Source organism: Protomyctophum parallelum (assembly GCF_964188405.1).
Source record: "Protomyctophum parallelum genome assembly, chromosome: 15".
Taxonomy (NCBI): Eukaryota; Metazoa; Chordata; class Actinopteri; order Myctophiformes; family Myctophidae; genus Protomyctophum; species Protomyctophum parallelum.
Genome location: NC_139710.1, coordinates 45006430 through 45031414, shown reverse-complemented (window position 1 = coordinate 45031414; position 24985 = coordinate 45006430). Strand labels below are relative to the sequence as shown.

General features: G+C 43.1%; 1 protein-coding gene across 1 annotated transcript; it reads left to right on the top strand.

Annotated features, from left to right (window-relative positions):
- Positions 1 to 22520: 22520 nt before the first annotated feature.
- Positions 22521 to 24563, top strand: LOC310871878 (acetyl-coenzyme A synthetase, cytoplasmic-like; the record flags this gene model as incomplete). Its single annotated transcript, XM_083783515.1, has 1 exon — positions 22521 to 24563. The coding sequence occupies exon 1, from the start codon at positions 22524 to 22526 to the stop codon at positions 24561 to 24563; it is 2040 nt and encodes a 679-aa protein (XP_083639641.1). The 5' UTR covers positions 22521 to 22523.
- Positions 24564 to 24985: the final 422 nt, after the last annotated feature.

The following is a 24985-nucleotide window of genomic DNA, read 5'->3' as shown; positions in this document are numbered from 1 at the left end:
CATCTCTGCTGGCCTGGTATGCACAAAATGCAGCCCTCTAATTTAAATTATGGGTGTCATATGTTTGGCAGCTATAACTATCATATGCTTTGCACAGCTGGAGTTTTTTATTTATTTGCCCAATGCATCTGTAAGGCAGGGGACGGTGTAATTTGTGAGTTATGGCACACGGTTCCCTAGAGTCCATAACATAGGGAACCATAGTCATGTGTTATGGACACATGTCAGCCCTAGTATTGCCGAGGACTGACTGGAGGAGGAGATAAGTGTCTGAGAGTGTAATCTGTGACCTGGGAGGCTGTTTGAAGTGTAAAACCGCCGGCTACGCAGAGATTTTCCTACTTGATTTGTGGTCTAAATGCAGGGGTCTCCGGGCCCAACAAATCACGCCCAGGCGCACAGGGTCCAAGGGCCTCAAGGGGGGTCACAGCCGGGTGTCACCTGAGTCAGCCTAGGGACAAGGTTAATATGTCAGTTCAGTCTGACAGCTCATGCAGTTGTGGATAACAACCCTAAAGTTCAAAAACATCACAGGACACTCTTAAAATTATATGCATCTTATATGTTAGTCTGGAACAACTAATGGATACAACATCTGTAATATGTGTAGATTATTCTATAAATTAGCCTATCACTTTCACTTACCATCTCATACCTTTTGGTGGTGTTGGTATAATTTTTATCCTGGGTAGCCCAAGAGGAAAATAAAACCCCATTTGTTGCACTACTGAGCAGAAAAGGACAGAACCGTCACTTGCATGGAACCCCTCACCATGGCAGTGTTAATGATTTGACCGACCACTTGACCCAAACCATACCGCAGCTTTTTCAGCACCATTCACGGTCTATGTTTTTGGAGCAACTTTTAAACACGAGATGTCACCTGACGTCACCTAATCCTATCTCCCATTGTAGCCAGGAGATGTCAGGACAAGACAGTTTGGTGTGTAGAGGCTTTTCAGCCCTAATCCTAACCTGTGCTGAACTACAGCATCTGACCTTTCACATCAGGTTGCTAGGCACCGACTCTGCTGTCTCAGACAGCATCACACTGCAGTGCCGTGGAGCCGAAGACACACCGTCAGCCCCAAATGTGTGAGGAGCAGATCACCTGCTGGGCAGATTGATAACTGGCCGAGGGTCTGTGTGTCTCATGCATGCTGAGGTGAAGAGGTGTGTTTCGTATTTCATACATAATATGACAGCACACATTTTAAGTTATTGGTTGTCAAAGTGATAATAATTGTCCTGGCTACTCTGTATTTATTTATTTTGTTTGTTTTAGAAAAAGTAAAAATAAAGAAAATAATGTTTGACAAAAATGAAAAACAAGATCAAAGTTTGCCTTGTATTGTACCATTGAGCCTGAAATCACCATGTCTTTTAATACTGTTTAATATCCTGAGGACGTTGAATGCCTAATAATTAGCCATTCAAACATGAAGTCACGATGTTTCCCACAGCTGTCCTGTCTTGATATGACCTCACCTCAGCATTGAATTGAAAAGAGAACCGCACCTTACATTAAAAAAAAATGGCTGGGTCGATAAGGTTGGCCCATTGTTGTAGACCTTAATGAGCAAATACACTGCTATTAAAGCGACCATATTTTGGCATACGCTTTTCACTACTAGGCCTACTGAAGTAATTTTTTTCTTTATCTTGTTTTTAAAATACTGTGTGGTTAGATAGATATATATATTGCTTGATATCACTTAACCAACCACAAAAGTATATCTTTTTATGTAACCAGCTTCAAGTTGAACTAAATAATAACCAGGCATTTACATTATTTATTTTTTAGTTATGTATCATTTTGAATGGGATATTATAACTTTGACAAACTTTTAAATCAATATTCATCATTCCATGAAGACTTTTATGGCAATTGAGTTGTGAAGTCCATAAAAGTGACGATTTTCCCTGGGTGACTGAAAAAGAGCACAGAATTTATCTGCAGTAGGCCTTAGGCAGACTGTCTGCATCTCACAGACAAAGGCTGCAGCTGTGCATATCAAAACCTAAACAAAGGGTGGCCAGAGCAAAACTTAAGATGTTCCCAAGAACATTATTGTTGTTGCCACGAGAAACAAAGTTTTGTTTGTTTATTTATCACTTATCTACCTTCCTTATTGCATGTCTGTCCCCGGGGCCGGCAATTACCCCAAAACACACATGCACACACACGCACACACACGTACACACACACACACACACACACACACACACACACACACACACACACACACACACACACACACACACACACACACACACACACACACACACACACACACACACACACACACACACACACACACACACACACACACACACACACACAGTCGCACACACGTACATGCACACACATGTATCTGAGATTCTGAATAGAACCCTAGCTCCCATCGCCTCTAAAGGGTTCTTTACCCTTAGAGGGTGTGCTTTTTTTATAACACCACATTTGTGGCCCTGTATCCAGGAAAATAAATATGGGAAAACACCATTTAATATATCCACATGGAGGCAGCTGTCTCGCTGTATACTACAGCATCCTTGTTGTGTCCATGCCTCCAGAAGCTATGTCAGGAACAGGGGGGTCACAAGGTGTTTCCCCTCTTCTTACTCACCCCCGCACCCCATCCTATGTCCACTATGCTCCCTGTCAATGGACAAAACAGCAGGCCCCCACAGGATGTGCTATAATAGGACAGTTTGTCTTCTCCAACTGAGATACTTCTGTCAAACTTTTTGTTTTATAGCTGCTTAAGGTAAGCTATTTGTCTAAGAGACAGGATGATTGGCTGGTAACATAAATATTGTTCTTTTTGCAAGAATACATAAATAGCATCGGTTGTTTTTAGAGTGCAGTAAAAATAGGTCAAATCTGTGCCTACATAGATAATATGTCATGTGGAAGATTCTCCCGCCATTTCATTTTTGAGTGGTGCAACAACCACTCCAAAGAACAGCAATGTCCCTATGTCACTATGTGACTATGTCCCAATGCAGAGTACCAGTAGGGGCAAACGTGGCGCTGTTGTGCCAGAAACAGAGAGAGAGAAAGAGAGGGGCAATGTATCAAGATAAAGTCTGCAGGAGAGTAAATGTATGGAAATATCTGCACAGTGGAAAGCTGAGGAAGGAAACCTCAACTAAAATACAGGAAACAATACACAGGAGAAAAACGAAGAAAGAGAAGAGAAAAGGCAGATGAAAGAGGAGGTAGAAAGCAGTTAAACCTCCCACCCTTTAAGAGGAATAGACTGATGAGAGGCCAGTGGTTGGCAGTGTAATAGTGGGGATAATGACAGGGATTAGGAGAAGGACACTGCTGGCTTCCATGGGTCCTAGACCTCTCTCGTCCCAGGAGACCTGTGGGAATCTGACTCCATTTGGCTCAAAATATCCTGACAAAACAAAACCTTGTGGCTCAATTAGGAGCAAAATAAGTCTCTCCCTCCACACTCACAATTCCATCAATTCATTCTGAGGCCCCAGCATGCTTTCGATAGTCTTAGTTATTTGACAGTGTGGATATGATGACAAAAACAAAATGGTTGGCCAAAATGATTTGTTGCACAATGTTTTATACCGGTATACACTATATATATATATATATATATATATATATATATATACATCGTAGGGATGTGTTGTGAGCTGGCAATTTCTTCTTATTCTAATCTAAAAAGGCATTTTCTGCCTTTATTGATAGTAAAAGAGACAGGAAACGGGTAGCAAAGAGAGTAGCAAATGGTTCAGCCGGCCCGGGAATCAAACCAGGGACTCAGGCAGTCTTTACATCCCATAACCATTCAGCGATTGTTGTCAACCGTTAAATCTGCTATTTTCACTACTTTTGCACAAAACTGCCATATGACGAAGTAGACTAACTATTTATACAGTACTTACTGTACTGTACTTACATAAAAAGATGAACTATGGAAATAAAAGGTTTCTGCCCAACATCGACAATATGACGACAAAAAAGTAAAGGTATGACAACTAAGTAAATTGCAAAAAAATACATGTACTGCTCTAAATCTGTCTTAAAATAATATTGCTCTGTCTCAAGAGCATTTGGTCCATTCTTAACTGTTAGACCCAAAGAGAGGTGACAGGAAATGTCTGTTGATCCCATAATCAGCAAGTGTGCCATTCCCTCTCACACTGGTCCCAGTGTGGCTTTCCCCTGTTTTCTTTTACACCAGCCCATATAGGGTAGCCCTGCAATGAGGAGCCACAGAGGAAACCCAAACAGTGGTCCATGCAAAAACCAGGTGCTTTTCAGACTTTCAGCAAACATCTGACCGGAACTCCAGTCTGTCATGTGATACTCTGCTTGGATGGGAATGAGGTCCCTGGCACTGAGAAAAACCAGGATGGAATTATTGGTGAGCAAATACCAAATAGTCAAAAGCACAAACTAGTTTCAATCTGAGACAACCAATATATTTTAAGTTTTCAACTTTCAAAAGCAATTGTTTTGCAGAGAAAAGTCACATGCATGTTGTCAAAACATATTGAAGAAAGCATAATATGTCTATGGGAGAATTAAAGCATGTGCAATTTTATGGCATTTGAACAAACTGCTGACCAGAACTGGAACATTGCCAGTGAAAACCTAAAGGACCCCTCTATAAAACTTGCCAAAATGAGAGGTGTGTTGTTGTGTCCCACGCTATGGCATGCCAGAAATATCTTAGACCATTTATTTATATCTCACGAGACGGCTTGTCAAAATGACAACTACTACTGCTGTTTCTGGAGGGCTTGTGTAACATTTTAGCTCTTGTTTTAGTTTGGTGTGTGACACTGTTTTCTCAAGGGTTGAAAAAAGCCCTTTCACGTATACGAGCAGCCATGTTTATTCACCATATGGGTACACTTAAGAATACAGTGCCAACTGCTGCTAAATGTAGTTGAGCCTACGGCAGGTCTATTGGCCTGTCCGGTCCCCCCACGGTGAGCTCTGACTGGGACAAGATATTCTAGCTGTTTGAATGACAGGTGGCCCGCTAGACGATGCAGGTACCAAAACCATGCTTGTTGATATTCTACTATTAGAGTTTTATGGTTGCTATTAACCTTCCCTCCGAACTTATGGAAATGCCTGAAAGCATTCCAGCCCCGTCTGACCTCCGACCCCTGAAATGGTATCCTACAGCCCGCTTTTCTTTGTTCTCTGCCTGCCGCACGTGAGAAAATAAAATTATCTACTGTTCGTCTTATAGCTCCTGTTTCCTCAATTTATTGTCCAAACAGTTCTCTCTTATTATTCTATCTACAGTATGTGTGACTTCTCTCTGTCGATTTGTAATGCTACAAAGTTCTGGGAATTTAAGCTTATTCTGTTGCCAAGCTGAAAAAATATTATTTCACATGTATGTTTCATAATATGCTCAAAAATAATACTAATACTTTGGCACATTGTGGGGAATATACAGTACACGCACGCACGCACGCACGTACGCACGCACGCACGCACGCACACATACACAGTGTACAGTAGCTATATGAGAAGATTTAATATTTACCTTTTCTAAAAACAGTGAAATACTATAAATAAATAAATATGCCGTACACCGTAGGCTATACTGTATATATATATATACATACTGTTTATAGCTGTATGTTCAGCACCAGCAGAATTTTGTGAAGATGTCAATGTAAATAGTGAGACATTCAACAACAGTGTCATGGTCTCAGCCCTGCATGGCTGTGTGGTTGTGTGGGTCCCATCTGTCAGCTGCTTGACAGACAGCAACAAACTGTAAATCAGTCAGTTCTGAGGCCAGGCCAGCCCTCTCAGAGCAAACAAACCGTGGGGAGTGTGTGTATTCGCCGTGACTGTCCATTGTTCACTTCCTTTACCCATGTCATCCGCTCCTAACAGTAGGCTACATAACCATTAGGTAGATCAAGTCACTTAAAGTCGAAAGTCTGTATATGCCCATCACAAAGTTTACTGAGGACCAAAGACATTTACTCAAATGAAAATAAACATTACACATTTTAAGATGAGGGCAGACAATTGCACGTGTGTGTGCGTGCGTGTGTGTGTGTGTGTGTGTGTGTGTGTGTGTGTGTGTGTGTGTGTGTGTGTGTGCATGTGCGCACGTGTGTGTGTGTGCGTGCGTGTGTACATATGGACACATGCATGCACATGTGGGTGCCTTGACCATCCATCCGTTTACAGGCTGTTCAGATTCTAACCAATAAACTGGTCTAAACACTATCTGGTGCTATTCTGAGGCTGTCTGGACTATCACCTCAGTCTGCAACCAGAGGTCTCCTTTAAAAACTGACAACTGCTTTAAGCAGCCAAACAATAAAATCAATTACAGGCGCCTTTACACTTGGTTGACAACTTTGATGTGCAATCACAAGGCGAGGGGTGGGTAGGAGAGGAAGGAAAAAACACGTCCTCTAATTGTTTCTGCATCTGTTTTGGTGTTGCTATTGGCCAGAGAGTCTGAAAACAAAATTGAGTGGTTCTTGACATCCAGGGTTGTCAACTAGTACAGGGGAGGGCATGAATAATTTAAAAAACAAGCACACACGTCTTGCATATTACAGTTTCCACTCAGCCTATTTCCCTTTAATCAAGAACGCCCACACAGTGCCTGAGAGCCGGAGCAGAACTATCAGCCTTCTCCTTGTCTGTCCGTCTCTGCCTCTCGGTGCATATTATAGTCTACACCACACCTCAGATAAATAGAAGGTTTTCCTCTCAGCGACGCAGCTAACAATTGCATTAAACTCATTGGTCATTACCCTTTTTTTCGATTATTATCATGCAATCTGGCTGGACTACTTTCATCACCCTCTGGAGGACATAGCAGAACAGGCACAGGGGGATAGGGTTGGGTCTACAGGGATTGGGCACTGTGTTTTGAGTAGTAGCAGCGCCTGGCTTGAGCGTGTCAGTGAGACGAGGCCAACTGGTAGTGGAACGTGGCCTTCCCATTATACTCGTACTTCAGGGTTCTAAAAGAGGAAGCGGGACACTGTTAAAACACAAAAGGCCCAGATGTGAGGCCCCATGAAAACACATCTCCCTGTCTCCCCAGCGTTGAATGCTGACAAATTGGCCTTTAACGATGCCAAAACAGACACAAAGTCGATGTCAAAGCCATGTGTCAGTCTTCTGAGCCCGTGTGCGAAGGTTAACAACCTCCAATAAGAGCGCAGACTCTGAAAAAATATTTGGACAAAGCCATGTACTATTTCAGCTTCCCAAATGAGGTCCTTCCTTCGCATGCCCTGCACTCAGCACATGGTATAGTAGCACTTAATTGAATTCAACAGATTGAAAGATAGAAAATGAGGTCGTTAGTGTAGAAACTTTCATGAAACTTTCAATGAAGTGGAAAGCTCTGCATGGACCCCGTGAGAGCAATTCATTCTCAGATATTATGAGCATAGTAACTATATTACGAGATATTTGTTACCTTTGTCAAATTATAGTTAACACTGGATTTGCGAGGAGAGATACAAAAGGATCAGGCTGTAACTTATGTCATATTCACATTCAAATTAGTACATTACTGACTTATGACTTATGAGGATGCCTTAACATTTTAGAGATTTTTTCACAGCATCAGAGCTCTTCTTACAGTATCAGAGCTCTTCTTACAGGCTTGGCTTTCAGGGTGGTCACGATCTTGCCTTATGTCTTGGCTGGCTGAGGCCAATGCAGGTTTCCGTGCAGAGCTCAGTGTTTCCATGCCACTGCCATTCAGCTATGATCTAGCTGTCCTAACAGCTGCGCAACACACCCTGCACCCACTCACTGCCCATCCATTAGTTTGATCCACTGCTAACCTCTATTAAAAAAATCACACCCGTGTGAAGTGAGGAGCGCTCTAATAAATTATTGACCTTATACCAACCTTGAAACATACCGTAGTTACGTCACCAAAAATGGTGGTCCCTTATTGGCCAAGGGTTTACACCGACATATCGACAGACATACCGACAGCCGATTTGCTCAGACACATATGACGTAAATTCTCCATTCATTGTCAATGGCATTTAATGTTTGTGTTAAGACAGAATCTACACTATACTGTAGCTGTTTACAGCTGTAGCTGTTTGTAGCTGAGGGGCTAGCGCCCCTCAAAAATAACCTCCTCATCATTTTAGACAGTTAGCAATCAATCAATCAATCAATCAATCAATCAATCAATCAATCAATCAATCAATGTATCTCCTCTCAGCTGTCCTTCCAAATGTGGTTGTTCAATAGTCATCAGCCGTCAGTAGATTAATCTTTTTTTTTTTTTAAGATTTATTTATTGATAATGCAGATATTTACAACAATGAATTACAGAATCATGATTTTTTTTTTTTTTTTTTTAAACAAGACAAGACAAACTCAAAAAAGACAAATCAGTAGATTAATCTACCGGTAGTTGCGAATCTTGCGATGTCAACCATAAATACCGAAACTGTGAACCTATGGTTATGGTAAAATTGGTAAAATCCAGAGTGTTACAAAACTAACAGCTTTACTGCTTGTGTAGGAATATGGCTTGCATGTGGGAGGAATGGTGGGTAGATGAGAGCAGGTTGAGGTTATCTATACAGAATGTAATGTACAGTAGTGTACTGAATCATTAAAGATCAGGATGGTGATGGCGATCCATGGAGTTGTTAACCCAACTCACTCACTGGCAGCAGAACTGCCCAGTGAGTTGATGGACTGGAGACAGATCATTTGATCCTGTTCACCCGGCCCCATCCCTTTGTGGATAAGATGTTATGCAAGCATCTGTTCCATATGACTCCAATGCTGCTGCTGAGCCATCTAATAGACCCATCTTGAAGTAAGATATCTTCTCCATTCCAGTACAGAATTGATATTAGCTCTCTCAGTTCTGACAATGCAACGTGTTGAGAGGTTGTAGACCGGCTATTTTCGGCAAGCCCTATTTCGCCAGAAGCCAGTGCCTTACACCATATCCCTAAACTTCTTTGCCTTTTTTACTGTTTTGAAAAACATTTTAAAATTGTTCAACTAGCCGATCTACAATGACACGTTATGATCTTGTAGATTGGCTATTTGAACAGGAAGGGCCCTAGTATAGAGCCCTGGGGGAATCCGGTCAATAGCAGTGGTTCTCAACCAGTGGTCCGGGGACCATCAGTGTCAGTGGTTTCATATATATATATATATATATATATATATATATATATATATATATATATATATATATATATATATAGGGTCATGAATCACCAGGATATTGGATGGCTTGATTCTAGGTTTAAAATAATTTATATAAATATGGCCGATTTTTCAGTGTAACCAGAAAACCACGCCCACTGATGCTATGCCCTTACGGTAGCCACGCCCCCTCCTCACTGAGTCCACACACAGCTGCTGCAAACAGACAGGGAAATAAACAACTTATAACTTGTAACTTTGCACCTCATGGAAGTTGAGTAGAGTAGTCTGGGAAGTGAAAACGGCTCAGTCACAAGTGTGTGACAGTTTGACAGAGAAGTTAATTAATCTTCATAGCAAAGTAAGCAAACTGATAGCTTGGTCGTTTTGTTTTTGTTCTGCAGGTGAGTTAGCTATAATAGCTAAGCATTAACGTGCGCGTGCGTACGTGCGCGCGTGTGTATGTGTATGTGTGTGAGTGAGAGTGAGAGCCGAGTGAGGGTGAAATGAACAAAGGTGTTTGAAGTGCTCTCTGTGCATGGGTCCATTTATAGAATAAACACCGAATACAGACACAATGTTTTGTTTGGCAGAGCACCAAATCCTCGTATGAAACTTAATTCTTAACTCTTTACCAATGCTGGTTTTCAGTGGTTTAATTGAAAGTGATATTAATTGAACCAGGTGTTACAACCTGAATTGCACATCTAGTTTTCTATCTCTCAATTTATTTCAAACTCTGCCTGGTCCATAGTAGCTCAGTTTAAGGCTATGGACCAGAGCTATTTCAAGTCAAGACATATCCTAGACCTAGAATGCCTGTGATCATTTAATTATACTTCGTAAATTTTCATACTGTACATACTGTATGTAACCACAAGAGCCGTTCTAGGGCTAGACATATCCTAGTCCAGGCATGTGACATGTCCAAAGTCCCCACAGCTTCCTTCCTAAAAATGTATTATTTATCCGATAAAAAACTAACATTATGTATACATACTAGGGCTGCACGATGTGGACAAAATTCCATATCTCTGTATGTATGCCGACATATTTTGCGATATCGATACGATATACGATATTACCGTTAAAAATAAATGTCATATTCTATATAGTGTTGCAACATTGAACACTAAACATTATTTATATCAATCACGATATATCAATGATATATCGAAATATTGACGATATATTGAGTTTTGCCCTTTTTCGATATTACGCATGTTCATATACCTCGATAACGATACGATAACGATATATTGTATAGCCTTAATACATACACCTATCTATGTATATTATGCTGTGTATGTTGTGACAGGATATAATATAGGCTATATCTTCTGTATGCTATAATTGCTATTAGGCTGTATATGTTGTAACCAGAAGGATGCAGTATAGGCTATGTTTGTCTGCTGTTGCTAGTGAGTTTGACAGGGTACAGTGTACAGTATCTGTGTCTCTTGGTCAGCTCACTTTCTTTATTTCTACCTTATTTACTTACCGTATACTCAACGCTTATGGTGTCTCTCTCAGCTTGCTCCACACACAGGTACACGAGCCAGGGCGATGACCCCAGACTCTCTCCCAAGCTCAGCTTCTTCTCAGCCCCGAGTCCATTCTCCTGTGGAGTCCATTCTGTGAATGCTGAAGCATAGAGCCTGACCACTGCACTACACCAGAGTGCTATACATGTGCAGTGCCAGTACACAACATCCAAAGGCCTGAATGAGAGAAGATGCCAGCCAGGAGAATGAGGCTGGTCAGTGCCATAGATACTGGGAGGAAAGTAGTCTGACCAGCTAGCCAGATGTATGGAGGATGGAGATGATTGGAGATGCCGCTGGAGGGCTCATCATGAACTAGAGTGATCTCTCTATCCACTGGTTCCAAAGTTTGACCCTGGCGTCACTTACACAACTTATGAAGTCAAGTAGAAGATGGCTCAAGGTAGGAACTTTTTTGAGGGCCTCCTATGCCCAGCTTTGTGTGTTTGTGTGTACCCCATAGCGATGATTTGATTGACTGAGCAATGTGTGTATCCCATAGCGATGAATTGATTGACTGAGCAATGTGTGTATCCCATAGCGATGATTTGATTGGCTGAGCACGGAATTGAGGATAAAAAGTGAGGACAGAACTAAGTGAGGATGCCAATTGTGATTGGCCAAAATGTGATGATGTATGATGACTTATGTTAAGAGCGCCCCTCACTTCACACAAGTGTGATCCCCCCCCCCCCCTCTTTGCTGCTGCTGCTTGTGTATGCTGTGCACGTACCGGTATACTAGTGTGATTCAAGCTGACCCAATGATTGGGTGGCAATGAAACATGTTCAGTGACTGTTTCTGGCTCTGAAATTGAATGTTGATGTGAATCTGCACTCTGTATGCTGTGTTGTATCTGCTGTTGAAGGTTATGTGAGTTGTAACAGGACAGTAACATCTGGCTCTTATGCAGATCAGTTCAATCCTATGAGTGAATTTGCTATTTCCTTTTGGTTCGAGCTAGATGTTGTGTTGTGTTGTGTTGTGTTGTAACTTGTGTTGTGTTGTGGTTGCTCAGGTTCGTGACAGGGTGGCTGAATTGGTTCATGACTGGCATTCTGGCAAAGAATGTCTCTATGTAGGCCTTTTCTTTCTTTCGAGCCAGCCAAATCTATGGACTTTAATGTTTGTTTAGGGTGCTAACTCTAAGGCCTGACTCACACCTTCACAACAGATTGATGTATAGCTGATGCATGAGACTGGTGCAAGCTTGCAATGCATTTCCAATGGGAGTCACATGGTTTGACACAACATTTTTGTTGTATGAGGGGGAGGGGGGCAGTAGAAACACAGCCGAAAGCCATACAACAAAAATGTCCCAGCCTAAACTTTGAGAGACACATTAACACCTAGTTCATGCATTCTTTTTTTATCATGTGAGAAATATCTATGAACATATCATTTTGGGATTTTAAAGATTCCAAAATCACCATACATGATTTTGTTTCTTGACTAATGAATTGATGTTTTACATGCCTTAAGCAAAAACACTCAATAGGCTCCAAATTATACAGAACGCTGTGGGAAATTTTACTGATTACTTTTAAGGCACTTAGATTAGCCTGGCCCATAATTACAGTTTTGAGTTAAACCCCTTTATATAAGCCTGTGTGCAGCCTGGGGCCCTTGGGTGGGAAACTGCTAGTTGTTCCATCCTGAGTTAAAGACAAAGGGTGACAGGGCCTTGGCTGTCAGTGTCAGGGCTCGGGAACAAACTGGCAGAGGAGCTTAGGCTTGCTAAATCGGTGTCTTCTTTTAAGTCACTTCTTAAAATGTAGTTGTATAGAAAAAGGCCTTCCCAAGATTGAAATTGACTATAATTTTATCATTTGATTATCTTTATGTCTTACTGTACTTTATTGTGCCTCTGCATAAATCTAGCCATCTGTTCACCTCACTATCAAGGACCCCACCACAACTCAGAATGCTTTTAGTCACGCTTCTGAAGGCATTGTTGCCGCAACGCGTACATGATTTATTTTTAAATTCTAGCCATGCATTACAATTAAATGCTTTAAAAAATGTCCACAAGCCAATCAAGTTTGTCACCCATTTGTACCAAAGAACACCTTGTTGGGGATTTTTACTCTGCAAAAACAGATCCATTCCTTTCTCTATTTTACAACTCAGAATGTGTTTACGGAGTTTATTAAAGAAGAAAAGAAAGAAAAATGAATGAAACAAAACAAATGGAAGGCGAGAGACTTTGTCTGAGTCCTCGATGAACTGACTTGGGGAAGTTTAAGAGGGAGGAAAGAGTATATAGTAATGGGAGAGTAGCAGCATGGGATTTTAGAGGGCTAGGACGGTGTGACCCTGTTCCTGAACTCCTGCTAGGAGGACTCCAATAAGAAAGGTGTGTGTGTGTGTGTGTGTGTGTGTGTGTGTGAGAGTGTGAGCGAGCACTACATTTCCTGTGCATGCATGCGGTAGGCCACAAAAGTACGTCTTCTAATCTTGTTCACATTATTATTATTCTTTTTTTTTTATGTTCTGTTTATTCTTTTTTCGTGTAGAAGTGTAGAAGTGAATTGAGAAATACAAACAGAGTAACAAATACAAAGAACAAAACAACACAAATCAAGACAACCAAAGAACAGTTCACATTATGTTTTATACTGTTCCCAAATTTGGAGTCACACATCATGTCACACATCATGTTCATCAGGGACGATGTCCCTGTTGAACAGGGCTGAAACCTTGCTTAATATGGACTCATATACATCATATATGTCATATATACATGACTGACGTCATAATAGATTTTTCTTCTGTTTTATTGAAAGCACTGTTTAACGTTGTTCCGATAAGTGCTCTATAAATAATCTTTATTATCATCACATTCCACCACTGATTCCTTGAGTTTCAAAGAATGCATATTCATATAATAAATCGGTGTCCCGCTGTAAAAGAGCTCTGAAGTGAGAGTGTTTACATTATGCCGTAGGCCCCCAGTCAGCCTTCCTGTGCTCTCAAAGAGGACTCCTCCAACAGACAATGCCCAAACAGGAAAAACACTCCATATTGCCCATCACCGGGCTTTGCCAATATTCAGTGCATAGGATGGACGTGTGTACTGGGGCCAAGGTGGTGGTCTCCTGGCTCAGCCCTTCCTGCCTTTGTTGGTTTTTGTTTAGGGTGGTACCCCGTCATCAATGAGGGGTGCCCTTGAGCATGATTGCGATCCTTGCTCTACAGGTTCCTCCCGATAGATCTGACTATACATTAGAGGGGCCTCTTACAGTTCAAGGATTTCATTTGTAAATCGGCCAAAAAATAAATATCACAAGTATCGTGGAAAGTGGAAACCTTTTCTTTTGATCGAAAATAAAGTAGTGATAATAAACACGTCCTGAGATGCACATTCTTCTCATTTCTGCAGTTTTCACCCTGACAAATCCAACATAGTCCCAACGTAGTCCCCTGACAGGGAAACGAATATAATCATAATAATAATAATAATAATAATAATAATGATGAAATGTGAGTTTCTTGACTGAATTTTTCTAATTCTGGAAAACATCCTGGGGGTGTGGGCTGTACGGGATTAGGACTCAAGGGCGAGTCCACACCTGCTCTCTGTCATTCTATGCTTTCCTGTCCTCTATCCACTAAAGCCTGATATATTTGCAAACTATGGCAACAGGATTAATTTCAAAGAACTGGATATACTTACGGTAATAATCTTTCCTTAAAGGGACATATTGTGTGCTATATAGTGGACATATAATTGAAAACCATCTTGAAACTTTTGCCATAGTCATCCTGAAGTATTACAAGCCCCCCTCCCTCACACCTGTGCGCAACAATCACTGCATGGGAAGAGGGCAGAAGGTCAGGACAGCAAGATCAAGGTCAGAGACTTTGAGAAGAGGAGAAAGAAACAGGTTCCTTTTAGAGATCACTGCTTGAACCAGGAATGGCAAGGGACAGGCTTTTACGGGCCCAAAGCCAAACAACTCTCTGCATTCCAAAATTAAAAAAAAAAGCAGAGTGGAGCAGCGTGATTGTTCAATTTCAAAAGCAGTGCAAATAGTGGCTCATCACCTTGCTCATGCCAACATGCAGGAGGGAATTAGGGGGATTTGTCTCTCAGGAGAATGTCTCACCTGTCAAAGGTAGAAAAGCCCTTCGGCCAGGATACAAGGCCCGTAACACAATGTGACGAGACAGATGCTTCCTAATCCTATACAAACACAGAGGTAGAAAAAAAACCTGAGGAAAAAAACAAAAGAAACACGCTTATGATGCTTTCAGGGGATCATTCACACATCACCCATTCCAGACGAATTATTGTCATCCACCACCAATCTTTTGCCGGTCATGGAATATGCATGATGTCTGCTTGTACTTATTTTGTCTTTCATGGTCTGAGGATTGCAAAATCTGGGTACCATTTAATACATTATCTGTACCCCTAAAGGTTTGCTTCTGAATGTATTATGTACAGTAGCAAAAAATAGCTATAGTCTAAAGCAGGGTTAGGCAACCTTAGGCACGGGTGCCAACATTGGCACAGCAGAGGGTGGTCACTGGCACACTGGCACAAGTGTGAGAGAGATGATTTTTCTTTTAAATTTAAATGTATATAAAAATGTTTAAAGTTAAATTAAGTCCACTCACATCTGTATACAAATTACATCCTGCACATAATTCTACATTCATTTAAACTCACATTCATTGAACTCTGACTGGGGAGACAGTGGTACAGATACAAATTTAGTCTAAAACTCATACATGCTGATGTGAAAGAAAAAAAATTAAAGAAGGAGAAAAATTTAAGGTTGCTATGTGTGTATGAACAATCATGGGATGGAATAATTTGAATGTGGTGTCATAATTAAACGTAATGTCGATATGGCACGCTCACTATCGAGAAAATAAAGACACGGCACTTCATGTCGAAAAGGTTGCAGACCCCTGGTCTAAAGAACCTGGAAAGTTATACCGGCTTCATTCACTATCTTCCCTGCATCCATGATTCCATATCCTTATTCAACTCTCTAGTCTAGTGTTTCTCAAATGGGGGCACTAGTACCCCTAGGGGTTCTTTGGGGTACTCCTAGGTATTGTCTGTCCTGATGAAGGTCAGAAGGTCTAATGACCGAAACGTCAAATAAAGAGCAACATCTATTGGCGAGTTTCTGACAGTGTGCGGGTCATTCAGACTCCAGAGATCCCCTTTTGAGTACTCTTTTTATATTGCTATTGTTGGTTATGAACAGATGTAGTCCTTGTTCGTAAAATCAGTTCAATCATGATAACTATCACACGTTTGAAATTTCCTTTATAATGCCATAATTTTCAATTCAACCAATCGCAGATGTGTTGCCAGAGCTGTAGCTTGTTGCATGAAGTTTTGACCTGACCACAAATACTCAAAAATAAAAATAAAAGCCAAAACCAACGAACATCTGGAAAATAGAACATTCAACTGAAAGAAAAGAAAGGAAAAGGCTAACACGGAAACATCCCAAATGGGTCAATATCAGGACGAATATTTTGTGGTGGTGAAGTGGTTGTAGTGGTGTCTAGTCTATCTGTTTGTTGGTTGGTAGGACATTACACAAGGACCTATTTAAAAATGAACAACGTAATTTATTTTACAAAGAAAGCAGTGGGAAAAGCAACAGACCACATTTCCCAACATGATTTTCTTTAAAAATAAGTAATGGAGTTTTGCTTCCATTCCAGTCAACAGGCCATGGGGCTACTGTATTGTTCCATAAAGTCATTTGGCAGCAGGCCCTGTTGTGTGTAAATCATGTCCTAGTTGGCAAACTGCAGACATTCTGCTGATTTTCTTTGTTGAAATGAAGGAGAATCCAATTGTTTTTGCCTCTCCCTGCCCCCCGGCCTGTCCGCTCTCTCCACTGTGGCTATCAGTGGGTCTCTGGAGAAGGGCTGGCTTCCGCAGACGTGATGGGGAGATGTTTCCTGTGGCAGGTCTGTCTGCTGCTGATTAGAGTCCCTCCATCAGCTAGCTAGACCTCCACTGAGTACAGAGAGGAGGAGGGTGAGGTCGGAGCGGTCAGGGTTCCCTCTTACAGTGGTGGAAAAAGTACTCAATTGTTTTACTTAAGTAAAAGTATCGATACTGCAATGTAGAACTAGTCAAAGTCTGGAATTCAAATTGTTCTTGAGTAAAAGTACAAAAGTATTGGTATCAAAAGGTACTTAAAGTACTACAAGTAGAAAGTACTTACTGTTATGCTGAATGTCTCATTTTAAGTTTTCAAATGTATATATTTTTGGGGAAAATAGCAGATCTACAAGCTCACAATGCGTCGCATTGTGAGCTTGCAGATCGGCTATTTTCAAATGGCCGAAATGTATACAGGGTTGAAGTGATTACTGTATGTTTTGTCATAATAATCAAAATCTACAAAGTAACTAGTAACTAGTTAGTTTTCAAATAATTGGAAAAGTACAATATTTGGATCTGAGATGTAGTGGAAAGTAAAAGTACTGGCAATTGGAAATACTCATGTAAAGTACAAATATCTCAAAATTGTACTTAAGTAAATGCATTTAGTTCCACAACTGCAGAGAAGGAGGGTGAGGTCGGAGTGGTCGGAGTGGCTGTAAGCGTGCATGCTCACAGACACATGTACACAACTACACATGATGAGGCAGCATTTATATATATATGTTTCCGTGGCCTTGATCTGATACGATCATATAAGCAAAACTATAAAGCTCAGTGGCTATAATAAGATAACCTACATATTACTTATTTTAAGTAGCCTATGTTTGCATATAGTTTTATACATGGACACATATCAGCAGTGTCGATTACTACATGAAGGGTATAGCTTTCAAGGCGTCACAATAAATCAGTCAAATGACGATGCTATAGGACTTTTTCCAGTTGATTTGTTGTGATTTATGTTACATTGTTATATGTAATGTTACAGTCTAGAGAGGTTTCCTCCAGGGTCACACAAATCTCAAGGGTCCCTTTTTCCAATAACCGCTCATCAACACTGCCATATAGAAACTGATGGTTGCAGTACACTAGCAAGCTTTCTCTCTCTATGGGTCTATATATGCCACCCTTGGGTATTGCACCCACAATGACAGGATGATGACCGCATGCTCTAAAAAAGGCCCCTATATGTGTCTACTCTGCACCCCTTCGCTAAAGGGTTAGTTAGGTCTTTTCTCCATAGTTGCCATCTCTGGGAGCCATGTAAACAGGAGGTAGAGAAATAACCTCCCTACCCAGGCAGAGGAAACCACACAGGGGCCTAGAGGCTGAATGGTCAGCCGGTCAATTGGTCTGGTCACACAGCAAAGCTATTGAGTCTGAGAAAATGTGTTGCTGCTACTGTCCATTGTGTGAAACTGTGTTTGTAGAAAGCTGTCTGAGATGCATGAGCATGACCTTCTGCTGTTGACTCGGCCGGCTAGGGGAATTGTCGATGTTAAAAGAAAAGAAGGGAACATATGTTGACCAGCCACAAAAGAGAAGAGCAAAACCTTGAGTTGGGGGCAATGACTTTAATTTGACTTGTTTAAAGTGTTTAAAAAGGAAGACTCGGAACTCACTTTTTCCACTCTGTACAAAGCTTTATTAACAACGTTTCATTCCTCCCAGATCTTCCTGAAACGTATTTAATAAAGGTTTGTAATTTGTATGGAGCTGAAAAAGTGAGTTGTTAAAATAGCGTTTTACAGTTTGGCTCAGCACCAACATATAGGGGATGTGCGTGGAAACTGCTCACAGCACAAAAAATTAAGACGGCTCACAATATGGACCATCAACCATCAGGCTGTTATATCATCAGTTCCTTCAGCCACATGAAGTGGGAATTCAAGGCCTCCCTCCATAAACCCAATGGTGATAAATAACCAAATATCGAGCAGGCTCCTTATACTTAAAGGAATGTCTCACATATTGCATTATTCCCATTGCTCTCCTTTTCCGCTTATAATCTCAACACAAACCTCAATCCATTAAATCAAACTTAATCATTCTACATCCATGTTTATTTTTGAGGGGCGCTAAATTCCCATTGACAACTAGAAAAAGTGCCCTTCCGGGCACAGGTCTCCACCAGGTTATCCACAGATCCGTGCAGTTAGAGGTAAAAACACTTTTTGGCCAGTTATAGCGCCACCTTGAGGCTGAGTTGAAATTGTTCATGTGGCATTTCGTCCTCGGCCTAGTGGGAATGTGGGTGCACACTTTCACGGAAATCACGCGATGTGTTCATGATTTGCAGCATTTTGTTTGAAACTGAGCACTCCTGTGAACTTTGGAAGCCAATCTTAACCAATCAGGATGGAGTCTGATAAATCTGAAAGACCTGTTTCGTTGAATGGCTCTAGAGAGACTGTGTACCAATTTGCGTGATGTTTGGACAAAATCTGTAGGTGTACTGTGCAAAAACTGTTTTGCACAAAGCACAAAGCGGCCTCCTGGTGGCGCTATAACAGGCCGTTCTGGAAAGTTTGGGGCAGAGGTTCATCGTTGGCATCCAGGGAGTGTGTGTGCAAAATATGGCATCGACCGGGTTAACGGTGGCCGAGATTAGCTGTTCACGGACACACACACACACGGACACACACACACACACGCGGACGGACGGAGTGCAAAACATACTCTCCCCACATGCCTTCGGCCTGGTGGAGACAATTAATGGAGAATTTATGTCATATGTGTCTGAGCAAATCAGTATTTTTGTCCTACACAAAGAATAGAGAATAGTGTCTGAGCAAATAGACATGTTATGTCATGATGATGTAGGCCTACCATGATAAGAGCGCCCCTCACTTCATACGGGTGTGATATTTATTTATTTTTCATGAACCTCAATGTTGACTGTACATAACTTTCCACCTTTTCCCAATTATTTTATATAGAGCAATTATGTTTCACTGTTAGAGCTTTTTATTAATGACACGTCAGGAGAAGGAACTGAGAGAGAGAGAGAGTTATGGTCAATTATGTCTCAGGGCCCCTTCTGGGTATGTGGTTGTATGGAAGTTACATTCCTGAGAGAGCAGAAAGTGTCACTACTGACCATACCCACCTCTACTAGTCAGACTCAGGATATCTAACCTTAGGTTCACTGGGACAATGCCTGGGTCAATAGGTCTACACTGCAATCACTACAGGCAATGCATTCCATTACTCTGAGTTGACCCTTGCCCTTTGAGAGGGTTTCTAAATAAGATCAATGAAGGGAGTAGTGCTGCACAATTAATCGAAACAAGATCGAGATCTAGATTCAGACACCTATGAGATCTCGGGCTATATCTTGCACCACCCCTTAACCCTTATCCCTAAACGTAATTTGTTCAAATAGCTGATCTACAAGCTCACAACGTGTAGATGTCTAGATCGGCTAGTTGAAGTATTTTAAAATATTAAAATAGTAAAAAATGACAAATTAGTTTAGGGATAAGGGATAAGGGTGGCGCAAGATGGAGCTGAATCTGGAGATGAAGATTTCTAAATTTGAATCGTGCAGCACTATTTGGCTGTCCAGTTCATTTTAATTACTCTTATGTTTTTGCTACAAGAGAATGACTTTAGGAGTTTAAGTAAAGCACTTTGATGTTGTCTGTTTAAAGCCACAGTAGTTGGCTCCAGGTGCCACATTTTGAATGTAGTTGTACAGCAACTACAGACTAAAGACGATACATATTTTCATGGAAAAAAGAGAATCGTGATCTACATTTTTGTGGAGGATTCACATTTGAGAAGAATCGTGCAGCACTAGAAGGGAGGCAGAGACGATCCAATAGAAAACTGCCAAAACATCGGTTAGCTGCGAAGAGGGAGGATGAGATTATTTATATTACGTTTTTTTTATTTTTTTTATTATTCGATTTGATCATTATTCATCTTGAACAAATAAAACATTGTACAGAACACTCCATACATCATCAGCTCAAGAAAGCAGGGTTTTAACCAGATTGAACAAACCCATGAACCATATTTTGATGTTCAACTTCTTTCAATGTCATTCATGATCATTCTGTGGTCTGCATCTCTAAATATACGTATTGTCATCTCTGCAGCAAGTCTGTCTCACCATGGCTGGAAACGTTATTGTACCGATCCATTCATTTCGATAGATGTTGGATACTCAAAATGAGTGACACCATACCATTCATTCTACGAATACGTATGTGTATATCATCTCTGCAGACCATTATGCACAATGCATACTCGTACTGTACATGGAGTCTTGGTCAGTAAGGCTCTGTGAGCAGAACTTCCTTTTCTGTATCAATACAGTAGCCTGCACGGTCAGTATTTTACTGCTGCAACTGATGACGCTGGCACATTGGTACATCCACAAAAAAGTGCCAAAAGTTAATGTCTAGCAGCTTATCTACATCCAGTTTTTTGGATTAATTGCTAACTCTGCATACCGTACAGACAAAGCCAGCCAGTCCTTCCTCAGCCTTGGGCCAGTTGATTACAGTTTCCCCTCTGGCAGGAATTCAACCAGATATGGGTCAGTTTCAGTACATACTCTGCTGGGCAGGGCAGTGAGTGACCCCACACACTGAGGCAGCTCTGCAACTTTAGACTAGCTGTAAGTAAGCTGTGAGTAATTGAGAACAGCAATGACAGAAAGTGGGCATCAGAAAAGAGAGTTTTCAGGTCTGGCAGAGAGCAGAACGAAGAGCATGGGGTCTTCCCCGTCACATTGTAAAGCCAACGGGCAAGGAAGTGAGGCGCAGGCTCAGAAAGATTCATGGGTAATACATTTCAGAGGAAGGATTACACCATAAACAATGTAAGTGGGGGATATTGTGGATGAACACGCAGCACTTGGCCCCAGACAGGGACAGTGCTGTTAATAGCCTGGCTACTGCTGCTGCTGTTATTGTTTGAGAGAGAGGCAGCGCCGGGCAGGCTCCTCTGTAGATCTGATACATTAAAGTCTCAGAGGCAGAGGCAAGAGATTTCCTTCTGCAGCACAGCTGCTGCCTATCTACTGTCATTAGTAAGGGCCTCTGAAGTCACAGCCAGCTGCCCCTACAGATCAAATCTGTATAGCTTTCCATGCTGCCCATACTAGCACACATTGGACTGCACAACAATGGAATAAATGCACCGTTACATTGCAATCTCTTTTTGATATGAACTTTTAATGTTTGTTTAGAGCACTTTAAACAAACATTACCAGGTGCCCCTCACTTCACACAGGTGTGATTTGTATTTAACTTTACTGGTCTGGAGTAGTCCCAATTTTCAGTACTTTTACTTTTACTCCATCCACTACAGCTATTTGAAAACTTTAGTTACTTTGTAGATTTTGCCATAGTCTATATACATTTCCGCCATTTGAAAATTGCCTATCTACAAGCTCACTATGACACATTGCGAGCTTGTAGATCTGTTATTTTCTGTTTTTAACATTTTATACTTCATCGTTGACATTGACATTCAACGTGTGACACTGTTGAATGTACAATCCATATATGGGCATGTCTGCATGCGTAATGACAACTTAATAAAAACGTTAACATTAACAACAGGCTAGCAGCAGGCACGCTTATCTTTTGTCCTTTGTAGTGTTGAATACTAATCTTATTTATTATACTTTTACGTGCATCATTGTCAAGAGGACAGCACCTTCAAGACGAGGACGTGTGAATGAACTCACCATCTGTCCCTGCTGCATGTTGTCCCTTTTACCGTCACTACTGCTCAGTTGTTCTACTGACAGATACACAGATATCTACATGGTCAGATCTGATCAGATCAGACAAATACATTAAATACACTGTTAGATAGCCTACAATCTCATCCGAACTTGAACGAGATTGCTCCTGACAAAATGGCAATGAAGGACACGTTGTTCCACGCAGCTGGGGACCTGAAGAAGGACGCCCACGTCCCGGACTTCGACACGTACAAGGAACTCTACGCCAAGTCCATTGACAGCCCCGACGACTTCTGGGGAGACATCGCCAAGGACTTCTTCTGGAAGACGAGGCACACGGGCCGTGTGCTGGACCACAACTTTGACGTGACCAAGGGAGAGGTCTTTGTCAAGTGCATGGAGGGAGCCCGCACCAACATCTGCTACAACGTCCTGGACCGCAATGTCCACCACAGGAACCTGGGGGACAAAGTGGCCTTCTACTGGGAAGGAAACGAGCCGGGAGACGAACTGACGGTCACCTACGGAGAGCTGCTCCACAGGGTCTGCCGCTTCGCCAACGTCCTGAAGTCGCAGGGCGTGAAGAAGGGAGACCGCGTGTCCATCTACATGCCCATGGTGGTGGAACTGGCGGTGGCCATGCTGGCGTGCGCCCGCATCGGTGCCGTGCACTCCATAGTGTTTGCCGGCTTCTCCGCCGAGTCTCTGTGCGAAAGGATCACAGACTCCCGGTGTTCACTGCTGATCACCGCCGACAGTTTCTATCGAGGAGAGAAGCTGATCACCTTGAAGCTGATAGCTGATGAAGCGCTGCGGAAGTGCAAAGACAAGGGTTTCCCGGTGCAGAGGTGCATCATGTTGAAGCACCTCTCCAAAGATCCAGAGGAGATTCCACAGGGCTCCCAATCCCCCCTGCTCGCCAAGAGATCTCGCCCAGATCTGCAGGTTCCGTGGAACCCAGAGGTGGACCTGTGCTGGCGCTCCCTGGTTGCAGAGGCATCAGATGAGTGTGAGCCAGAGTGGTGTGACTCTGAAGACCCTCTATTCATCCTCTACACCAGCGGCTCCACCGGAAAACCCAAGGGCGTGCTCCACACGGTCAGCGGCTACATGCTCTACACGGCCACCACCTTCAAGCTGGTCTTTGACCACCAGCCTGACGACGTCTACTGGTGCACGGCCGACATCGGCTGGATCACCGGTCACTCCTACGTAGCCTACGGCCCGCTGGCCAACGGGGCCACCAGCGTCATGTTCGAGGGCCTGCCCAGCTACCCTGACGTGAGTCGCATGTGGGCGATCGTGGACAAATACCGCGTGAGCAAGCTCTACACCACTCCCACCGCCATCAGAATGCTGATGAAGTATGGCAGCGATCCCGTGCGCAAGTACAAACGTGAGTCTCTGAAGGTGCTGGGCACGGTGGGAGAGCCCATCAACCCCGAGGCGTGGCAGTGGTACCGCACCGTGGTGGGAGACGGCCGGTGCCCCATAGTGGACACCTTCTGGCAGACGGAAACCGGCGGACACGTGCTGACCCCTCTGCCCGCCGCGACGCCCACCAAGCCGGGCTCGGCCACTTTCCCGTTCTTCGGCGTGGTGCCCGCCGTCCTGAGCGAGTCGGGGGAGGAGCTGGAGGGCGCCAGCGAGGGTCACCTGGCGTTCAAGCGGCCGTGGCCCGGCATAGCGAGAACCGTGTACGGGGACCACGACAGGTTCGAGGCCACCTACTTCAGGAGGTTCCCCGGCTACTATCTCACCGGGGATGGCTGCCGCCGGGACGAGGACGGCTACTACTGGATCACGGGGCGGACGGACGACATGCTGAACGTGTCGGGTCACCTGCTCAGCACGGCCGAGGTGGAGTCTGCGCTGGTGGAGCACGAGAGCGTGGCGGAGGCGGCGGTGGTTGGCAAGCCCCACCCGGTCAAAGGAGAGAGCCTGTACTGCTTCGTGACGCTCACTGAGGGCGCGGCCTACGACGCCGCGCTGGAGGCGGAGCTGAAGAGGCGGGTGAGGGAGAGGATCGGCGCCATCGCCACGCCGGACCACATCCAGAGCGCAAAGGGCCTGCCCAAGACGAGGTCGGGGAAGATCATGCGCCGGGTGCTGCGGAAGATCGTGTGCGGTGAGCGGGACCTGGGGGACGTCTCCACGCTGGCCGACTCCTCCGTGGTGGAGCAGCTCTTCCAGTGCTGCTCCACCTGCACTTGACGACACGGTCACCGCGGGGCCACAGTGGCCACCAGGGGGGGGGGGGGAGCTGTTGACATGTTCGATATCCGCTCTTGTTGATCCCCCCTCCAGCTCCACTCCCCCCGTCCCCGTTGCTCGTCTATTTGTACAACCTTCACTACACTCAACAGCAAAAGAAAAATCACACTTGTGTGAAGTGAGGGGCGCCTGGTAATGTTTGTTTAAAGTGCTCTAAACAGACATTAGAACTAGTCCATAGACATGGCTGCCACGCTCCAGGCAAAAGGTGCTCTGAACAAACATTAGAAGCCATAGACATGGCGTAATTCCGAAAGCCAGACGTTGGAAGGGCTAGCGCCCCTCAAAAAAAGATGCATTGTATCTTGTTGCGAGTCCGAAACACTTTTGCCATGAAAATCCATCATGTACAGCAACTATGT